This window comes from Taudactylus pleione, unplaced genomic scaffold (assembly GCF_031769625.1).
Source record: "Taudactylus pleione unplaced genomic scaffold, aTauple2 ptg000331l, whole genome shotgun sequence".
NCBI classification, from domain to species: Eukaryota; Metazoa; Chordata; class Amphibia; order Anura; family Myobatrachidae; genus Taudactylus; species Taudactylus pleione.
In genome coordinates, this window is record NW_028284732.1 from 3953197 (window position 1) to 3963337 (window position 10141).

The 10141-nt window shown below is 47.2% G+C and overlaps 1 protein-coding gene across 4 annotated transcripts in view; it reads left to right on the top strand.

The window, feature by feature from the left end:
* Positions 1 to 9551, top strand: part of ITGA3 (integrin subunit alpha 3) — a 155710-nt gene extending 146159 nt beyond the window's left edge. For 3 of the 4 annotated variants that reach the window (XM_088443596.1, XM_088443595.1, XM_088443593.1), the window contains one exon: positions 8241 to 9551. In XM_088443596.1, the coding sequence (XP_088299722.1) occupies positions 8241 to 8396 (156 nt within the window). In that variant the 3' untranslated portion in view covers positions 8397 to 9551. Of the gene's footprint in view, positions 1 to 5869; positions 6018 to 8240 lie in introns of all 4 variants that reach the window. The other variant, XM_088443594.1, reaches the window with a different exon arrangement.
* Positions 9552 to 10141: the final 590 nt, after the last annotated feature.

Consider the following 10141-nt stretch of genomic DNA (forward strand, 5'->3'; position numbering starts at 1 on the left):
TTATTTTCTACTTACTGTCAGCTTATACCTATCCCTTTATTTCTCCTACAAGCCCTACAGGTGTGTGGGGGAGGGGCGTTTCTACTGACCTCACTTATATAGATCACGTATTTGTGAGGTCCGTCACATACAGTTGTGTGCTACTCAGTGCCATATTGTGGGCTGTTGTTCAGCACACCGGTGAGTGCGTTTTACTTCTACCCTGGTGCCAGATATATAATATATTCTGTCATGTCAGACGAGGAGGTTGAGCGCTCAGTGGCTCCGGTGTTGGCCTCCTGCGGACGCTGTTCTGCAGGAGTAGATAGGGAACTATTGCGGACCGTCTGTCGGTCCCGACTGCTCTCCCTACTAGGTCGTTGTCCCAGCCGACCATCCCCCATTCCCCGGGTGTCCCGCAGTTATTGCGGAGCCCCCCTGGGTCTCAGTCGGTGGGTCCCTATGCGGGGTTGCCTATGTATATACAGGCTTCCCCTGTGCCGCAGCAGCCTGTGGTACCTTTTCAGGCCCCTATGGTGACTCCTCCACCCTGGGTGGATGTGCTCTCCAACTCCGTGCAAAATTTGGCGGCCGCTTCCTCGGCTTTTCAGTCAATGTTGCAGACTGACATGCCTTCTAGGATTTCAAAACGCCCACTCATGACACGGGCTGCTCAGGTATCGGACTCAGAGGGTTCCTCAGATGATGGGGAGGTCCCTGATGACACTGACTCGGACGCCTCGGTCCAGGAAATGTATACCAAGTCGTCCATTAATGTGCGAGCACTAGTTAGGGCGGTGCGAGCTATTCTTCTTATAGAGGATGAGGCACCGGTTCCTAAGTCGAAGTTTCCTAGTTTCAAAAAAACTAAGGTGGCTTCTGCGGTGTTTCCCCTGTCGGATCAGTTGACGGATCATATGGCGGTAGCTTGGCAGGCGCCCAGTAAGAGATTCCTTCCTCAGAAGCGGTTGGCTTCTAATTACCCCTTCCCTGAGGCACATTGTAAAAAATGGGAAACTCCACCGGCGGTGGATTCCCATGTCACCCGTTTAACTCGGGGCGCCACCTTACCATTACCGTCGATATCCTCGCTGAAGGATCCCACGGACAGGAAAGTTGAGATTTGCTTAAAGTCTATTTACTCCCTCTCCGGGGCGGTGGCCCGACCGTCCATGGCCATCTCCTGGGTGGCCAAGGCCATTGAGGGGTGGGCCAATGCATTGGAAGATACCTTCCCGGACGACGCTCCGGATGTCCAGCGGGCGTTGTTGGGACAAATGAGGGACGCTGCTTCTTACATTGGAGAAGCTTCTTTAGATGCTAGTCTGCTGACCTCGCGGGTATCGGCTGCAGCGGTGTCTGCCCGCCGATCCTTATGGTTGCGGTCCTGGAGAGCGGACTCTGATTCAAAGAAAGGTCTGGAGGCCTTACCTTTCAATGGGGAATTACTATTTGGTCCGGACTTGGACAAAATAGTGGACACCCTGGCTAAATCCAAGTCGGCCTTCCTCCCTTCGGCGGCACTGCCTGCTAAGGTTCGGAGTTCGGCTTTTCGTTCCTTTCGGGTTCAGGGTAAGGCGAAAGGTCAGTCCTTCCCGAGACAGTCTGCGAGTAAGACGGCCTCTAAACCCAAGAAGCAAGCCTGGAGTGCTCGGCGCCCTTCTTCCAAGCAGGAAGATACACCTGCGGCCTGATGGGACGGGCCTCCCTCTGGGGGACCTCAGAGTGGGAGGCCGACTTCTTCTATTTGCCCAGTGCTGGCACAATACCACCACGGATGCCTGGGTTCGAGAAGTGGTCTCCCAGGGGTACGCCCTGTCTTTTCGGCACAGACCACCCCACCAGTTTTTCTGCACAAGTCCTTCTCAGGACAAGACCAAGGCGTTACAGGTTCAGGAGGCTATAGAGTCCTTGCTGAAAGCAGGGGTCATTGTTCCCGTTCCTCTATCACAACGAGGGACGGGGTATTATTCGTCTCTGTTTCTGGTGCAGAAACCCAATGGTTCTCATCGCCCTATCCTCAACTTGAAGTCTCTGAACAAATTCCTCAGGGTTCCCAAGTTCAGGATGGAAACGTTACGTTCCATCATTCTGGCGATGGAACCAGGGGATTACATGGTGTCCCTGGACATCCAGGACGCCTACCTCCATGTTCCGATAGCATCTTCACACCAGCGGTATCTGAGGTTCGCTATCCTTCAACACCACTATCAGTTCTGGGCGCTACCCTTTGGTCTCTCCACGGCACCGAGGGTGTTCACGAAGATTATGGCGGTCATGGCCGCACATCTTCGGAACCAGAATGTACGGCTGCTTCCGTACCTGGACGACCTCCTGTTGCTGGCGAGCTCCCCGGAGGTACTGCTTCAACATCTCCACCTGACGATCGCTTGCCTGCAAGCACACGGGTGGTTGATAAATTGGAAAAAGTCCTCCCTGATTCCATCACAGCGGATGGTTCATTTGGGAGCCCTGCTGGATTCGCGTCAGCAAAGGATCTTCCTGACTCCGGAGAAGGTCGCCTCCCTACAGCTGCGGATACGCAGTTGCCTGAGCCGTTGCCGCCTGTCGGTCCATTCGGCTATGAGAGTTCTGGGGTCCATGGTGTCGACATTCGACATGGTGGAATTTGCCCAGTTCCATTCCCGGCCCCTGCAGGGGCTGATTCTATCAGAATGGAACGGGTTACCTCACCGGATCCGCTCTCAGGAGCTGGTGTTGTCTCCGGACGTTCGGCTATCTTTGGCTTGGTGGCTTCAGACAGCTCATCTGGTCGAGGGGCGCCCATTTTGGATCCCGGACTGGGTCCTGCTCACGACGGATGCCAGTCTCCGGGGTTGGGGGGCAGTGACCGGCTCTTTGTCGCTTCAGGGTCGTTGGTCAGCGGAAGAAGCACTTCTCCCCATCAACATCCTGGAACTGCGGGCAGTATACAGGGCCCTGCAGTCGTCCGGCCCCGCTCTTCACGGAAGGGCGGTACAGGTGCAGTCCGACAACGCCACCACGGTGGCGTATATCAATCACCAAGGCGGAACTCGCAGTCAGGCAGCGATGTCGGAGGTGTCTCGTATCCTGACTTGGGCGGAGGGTCACATTCCAGCGATCTCGGCGGTCTTCATCCCCGGAGTCCTCAATTGGGAGGCGGACTTCCTCAGCCGTCACGACGTGCATCCCGGGGAATGGTCGCTTCACCCAGAGGTGTTTCAGCTACTCGTGGACAGATGGGGACTGCCGGAGCTGGACTTGATGGCCTCCCGTCACAATCACAAGTTGCCCGTTTACGGGTCAAGGACAAGAGACGCAGGTGCAAGTCTGGTGGACGCGCTGTCGGTGAAATGGACGTTTCACCTGGCGTATCTGTTTCCTCCGATATCCCTGCTTCCTCGGGTTCTGCGGAAATTCAAGCAGGACGGCGGCATGCTCGTGCTGGTAGCTCCGGCGTGGCCCAGACGTCCTTGGTACTCCGATCTCAGGAGCCTCTCCATCGACGCTCCGTACCTTCTTCCTCAGCGTCGGGACCTGTTGTCTCAGGGGCCCTGCCTTTACCCGGATCTGGGTCGGCTGTCTTTGACGGCGTGGCTCTTGAGACAGCCGTCTTGAGGTCTCTGGGCTTTTCCAGTTCGGTTATTGGTACCATGCTCAGGGCACGCAAGCCTGCTTCAGCACGGATTTATCACAGAGTGTGGCACACTTACTTTCAGTGGTGTGAGTCCAGACATTATGATCCTCAGGTGTTCCGAGTTTCTAGGATCTTGGAATTTCTTCAGTCAGGATTGGATCTCGGCTTACGCCTTGCATCTCTGAAGGTTCATGTGTCCGCCTTGTCCGTGTGGTTTCAACGGCGGATTGCAATACTACCAGACGTTCACACCTTTTTCCAAGGTGTTCTCAGGATCCAGCCTCCCTTTGTGCCTCCTGTGGCTCCTTGGGACTTGGCGGTGGTGCTACGGGTCCTGCAGGGTCCTCCGTTTGAGCCTCTTGAGGCGGTGGAGCTCAAGTGGCTGACATTTAAGACGGTTTTTCTCCTGGCAATTGCTTCGGCCAGGAGGGTGTCTGAATTGGGGGCGCTTTCCTGTCGCCCTCCTTTCCTGATTTTTCACCAGGACAGAGCGGTGCTCCGCACTCGTCCTGAGTTTTTGCCCAAAGTGGTCTCGAAGTTCCATATTAGTCAGGAACTTGTTGTGCCAGCTTTTCAGTCCCCTGATCTTTCAGCTGGTGAGACTTCCTTAGATGTGGTCCGGGCGCTTAGAATTTATGTAGAACGGACGGCTTCGGTTAGGAAGTCTGATTCCTTGTTTATCCTCTTTGGTTTTCACAAGAGGGGTTGGCCTGCCAACAAACAAACGTTAGCCTGTTGGCTTCGTTCCGTTATTTGTGAGGCTTATGCACAGGAGGGCTTACCTGTGCCAGCCTCTGTTAAGGCTCATTCCACTCGTTCTGTGGGTCCCTCTTGGGCTGCTAGACGTGGCGCTTCTGCTGTTCAGCTGTGTAAGGCGGCCACTTGGTCTTCAATTCAAACGTTTTTGAGGTTCTATGCGTTTGACACCTTTGCCTCTCAGGATGCATCCTTTGGGCGCCGGGTACTCCTTTCAGCACAGGAGCGTCCCCGCCCTTAGTTGTACTGCTTTGGGACATCCCCAAGGTCAACCCTGTGGACCCCCTATGGACCCTGAAGTAGAAAGCAAGAGATATGGTAAGAACTTACCTTTGTTATCTCTGTTTCTACGAAGTCCATAGGGTCCACAGGGCGCCCGCCCTGACGCACCTGGCTTCAAATGGGCTGTGTGGCTGGTCACCGGTTTTCCGTCTCCCATTTCTGTGAGTATGGTTTCTTGTGTGTTCCAGTCTTCCTTCTCTCTGTTTAGTCTCCTCCTCCGGCCTTGGCTGCTTACCAACTGAGGTGCTGTGGCCGGGGGCGGGGTATAGAGGAGGACGGACCCAAGTGCATCCTGGGAGCAGCTAAAGCTTTAACTGCGTGGTGCCCATGGATCCAGATCCAGCTATACCCCAAGGTCAACCCTGTGGACCCTATGGACTTCGTAGAAACAGAGATAACAAAGGTAAGTTCTTACCATATCTCTTGTTTTTTTCTAAATGGATGACTAACACTGTAACTTTCTCTACAATTGCAACCACTATCTCTACAAAAAAAACAGACAATGAATAACTAAGGTTACATTCACAATTCAATATTTAAAGTGACAATATACCACTACACTTAAATTGACACAGGTACAAGAATTTATTTGAAGAATAAATAATAATTACTGTCTACGGGCATTTGTTTAATTTATTTTTAGATCATGCCTATCTTTTTCCTCTCTCACTATATTTTACTATTTGGCTTTATTGCTTCTATCCTATTTGAATATTATTTTAAGAAATAATGAAAGTTTATATTTTGGAACCATAAAAATAGGAGTAAGCCATTTTCCCAAATTGAAAGTTCAAATTTTTATGAAAAAAATACCTCCTGTAAGGGCTCCTGTGCAGTGAAGAAACTACTCCCCTTAGCTTTTATGGTACTAATATGGAGTTACCAGAAGCGCTCCTATAAACATCTGAATCTAAAATAAAGTCAGAACAATATTTGGGAACCTTAACTACCACCCATAGTCAAAAATACAAAATGAATTGGGTTTTGGTGCTGGAATTTCAACCTCTTCTAGGATCTTTTGTTACTTATATTTGACCGAATTATTTTCTTATGGCACCACTGAACTCACACACTGAAACGTGAACTTTTCATGGTGTTTTTCTCCTTGGCAAGGATTGGTTACGCTTCTCACTTTTTCACCAATCTGCTTCTTAATAACTTCTGACATAGCCCTATTTTATCTAAATAAGTATTGAATTTGTGTTCGGCCCCTCACCAGTCTCTGCCTTGTAGTGTGGATTCTTCCGGAGGGCCAACACCCGCGCCAAGTATGAGGTCAGGGGTCAGAAGGCTGAGATGAAGGTGCAACCATCAGAAACTGAGAGATTAACACAGGACTGAGTACAACCTCTGACCACTGTCCCCCAACCCCGCCAGTCGGGTAACCAAATAATTCCAGCCCAGCTTTTGCAGACCTCTTCCTCCTCCTCCCACTATCTGTGTATAATTTTTTTGTCTTCTTGATACATACAGTACAATATTTCTATCTAAGCTAATATCTTCTCTTGTGAAGTTTATGTACAATTCTATCATTACTATTCACATTTTTTTTGTTTTAACTTTTAAAATAGTTGTTTTGGTGAAATAATTATACCAATATGCTCTTATTATTCTGTCCATTCTTAACTTCCCTCCTAAATATAATCTTTTACCAAATGTATCTCTACATTAAACTATTCCCTTTCTCATCAATAATTCTGCATATTCTCTTTAATTGTTAACTCTCTGCTTTGTCTTCCCCACTCGTCTCACCAACCTTATCCTTCTCTCTACATTCCTATTTCCCACTGCTCTTCCTCTTATTGATATCTTACTTAACCTTCCCACTCATCTCTATAACGCCAAACTCCCTCCCATCTATAACTGCAAACTTCCTCCTCTTCCTGCCCATCTCTACAACATAAAACCCTCCTCTTCCAACCCATCTCTGCAACAACAAACTCCCTCCTCTTCCCACCCATCTCTACAACTACAAACTCCCTCCTCTTTGCACCCATCTCTACAACTACAAAATTTCTCCTCTACTCACCCATCTCTACAACTACTATTTAACTCCTCTACCAACCCATCTCTATAATTGCAAACTTCCTCCTCTTCTTGCCCAACTCTATAACTGCAAACTTCCTCCTTTTCCCACCCATCTCTACAACTACAAACTCTCCTCTTCCCACCCATCTCTGCAACTACAAACTCCCTCCTCTTCCCACCCATCTCTACAAGTGCAAACCCTCCTCTTCCCACCCATCTCTACAAGTGCAAACCCTCCTCTTCCCACCCATCTCTACAACTACAAAATTCCTCCTCTTCCTGTCCATCTCTACAAGTACAAACCCTCCTCTTCCCACCCATCTCTGCAACTGCAAACTCCCTCCTCTTCCCACCCATTTCTACAACTACAAACTCCCTCCTCTTCCTGCCCATCTCTACAACTACAAACTCTCCTCTTCCCACCCATCTCTGCAACTACAAACTCCCTCCTCTTCACACCCATTTCTACAACTACAAACTTCCTCCTCTTCCCACCCATCTCTACAAGTGCAAACCCTCTTCTTCCCACCCATCTCTACAAGTGCAAACCCTCCTCTTCCCACCCATTTCTACAACTACAAACTTCTTCCTCTTCCCATCCATCTCTACAAGTGCAAACCCTCCTCTTCCCACCCATCTCTACAAGTGCAAACCCTCCTCTTCCCACCCATCTCTACAACTACAAACTTCCTCCTCTTCCTGTCCATCTCTACAAGTACAAACCCTCCTCTTCCCACCCATCTCTGCAACTGCAAACTCCCTCCTCTTCCCACCCATTTCTACAACTACAAACTTCCTCCTCTTCCCACCCATCTCTACAACAAACTCCCTCCTCTTCCCACCCGTCTCTACAACTACAAACTCCTTCCTCATCCCTCTCATCTCTATAACCACAAACTCCCTCACTCCTCTTCCAACCCATCTCTACAACTACAAATCGCCCCATTCCGACCAATCTCTATAACTACAAACCCTCTCCTTTTCCCACCCATCTCTCTAACCGCAAAATCCCTCCTTTCCCACCCATCTCTACAAGTATAAACCATCTCCTCATCCCTCCCATCTTTACTACTAACTCCCTCTTCTTCCACCCATCTCTACAAATAAAAACTTTCTCCTCTACTTACCCATCTGTAAAACTACTATCTCCCTCCTCTTTCAACCCATCTCTCTAACCGCAAAATCTCTCCTTTTCCCACTTATCTCTATAACTCATCACAATATTCTCCTTGTAATTAATCTTCCTCCTCTTTCTGTCATCTTTTTCACATAATCTTTTACCTTTTCTGCACATCACAACATCTCTGTATTCTTCTTGGCATCATTTTATCTTTATCTGCAACCTTCCTTGTGCTACCTACCATTCTCTCCAACTGCAAATGTCTCACCCTTGTCTCATTCACTCTGATTGCTACTTTTTCTTTTGCTCCTTCCTTCATCACATTTTCTCTCTAGCACTGTAACTGTCTTCCTCTCTCTTCTTTTTTGTCCATCACAACATTCTCTAATTACAACATTCTTGTTGTCCCTCCCTCTTTCTTCCCTACATGTCTCTTTCCTACCCACAATTCTGCAGGTTGGATTTTTCCACCGTGTCGGACATTACAGTCTGGGACAGACTCACTACGCTGTCTGCGTCCGACAACAAGAAAGACAGAAGCTGTGCAGCAGACTACCCAATAGCCCGAGACACTGGGTCACAACCTGGAAAGAAACGGCCAGATACTACTGAGTGACTAAGAAACACCAGGAGCTGGACTAAATCTCCATCTGTGATATTGGTCACTCAATCAAACTGATATTTGGGGAAAAGGGGTGGGGTGGGTAATTATAGGGTATTTTATAACTGACCCATGTAAGTATTATTCTATTTTGATATGCTGGAATAGACCAAATTATCTTGTGACACTGGAAAAAGGCTGGTCAGTTTACTATTGTCACACTTGAATGGGAAAGGCCAGATACTACTGTGTACAGCACCACTGGGCTGGGAGATGGGAGATTATCATGCAACACTGGAATAAAGGGGTATATTATTATCTGACACTGGAATGAATGGATTGATTATGAAATGGGGAGGGGCAGATTCTTTTGTGACAATGGAATGGGGATGGATAAATTATCCTGTGAATTGGGCTATATTGTGACTCTGAAAAAGACAATTGAACTTCACAACCTGGAATAAGATATTACGTTACACTGGAGGAAGCGCATCATCTTCGGACACTGGAAAATACACCATTTAGAGGAGTTATATTTTCCTGTCTATATGAGAAAACTGACATTTCTTCCCAACTGGAGGACACATTTCCATGTAACACTGGAGAAAAGAGAAAAACGAAGAAGATGAGCTTTATTATGACACTGGATGAACTGGTTTTCCTACTGATATATAGGGGTATATTTACTAAAGTGAGTGTTTAGAAATGGAGATGTTGCCCATAACAACCAATCAGATTCTTCTTAACATGTACCTAGCACCTTCTAGAAGATTACAGCTAGAATCTGATTGGTTGCTATGGACAACATCTCCACTTCTAAAAACTCTTACTTTAGTAAATATACCCCATACTGGTGTAAAATCACATATATTGCACATACTATACCATTCACCATAAACTGATAAACACATTTTAAAATATACCATATTTATAATGTATAATCATGATAAACTGTATGCACCATATTTACTTGACAACATTTTAATAAAAAATAAAATTCATGGCTCAACTCAAATAGTGAAAAAAACACGAACATACTCCTAACCCAATAGTCTGGTAAATATGGTGTATATATAGGATACACTCCAACTCTGCCCAATATGTTCATTTTGCCCTAAAATGTTTTAAAGAAAATTCAATCATGTAATAAAAATGTATGTGTAAACTTTCACTGTAGTTCTGTAAATCTTGGCTTCAGACAGAGGAGGACAAGTTAAGCCTCATCTCACTGGGGTTTTAAATGCATTTTACATATGTTATTAACTAATATAAAACAACTATAAACAGAACTTTTACTAAAAAACATTGTTTGCAATGCTACCATACCCATTGGCCATTTTTCTACTTACTTACAGATGTGTCCACATACACTTATCCTCCAATCAATCCAAACAGCTCCGTATAGGGCGTCATGGTCTTTGCTACCTAGCAGTGCCAAAACACTAATCCTAAATACCTAGCACACTAAGGGCCTGATTCATTACGGATCGCAACTGCGAATGCAACAGCGATTATGCACGCAGCTCATTGCGATAGTATGCAAATTTGAGGAAAAAGTAGCAAAATTGAGGAAGAAGTATGCAGTCTGCGTAAGACAGCAAAAGACAGGTCCGATACGAGTGGCCAGTGCCATGCTTCCTTATGCTTCATCTGCGACTTTTACCAATTCCTTTGTAACAAGAATATACTAAGTAGCAAATTTGAGAAAACAATACACAACACGGGAATTGCATCATATGGCGCAAAAGAAATGGAT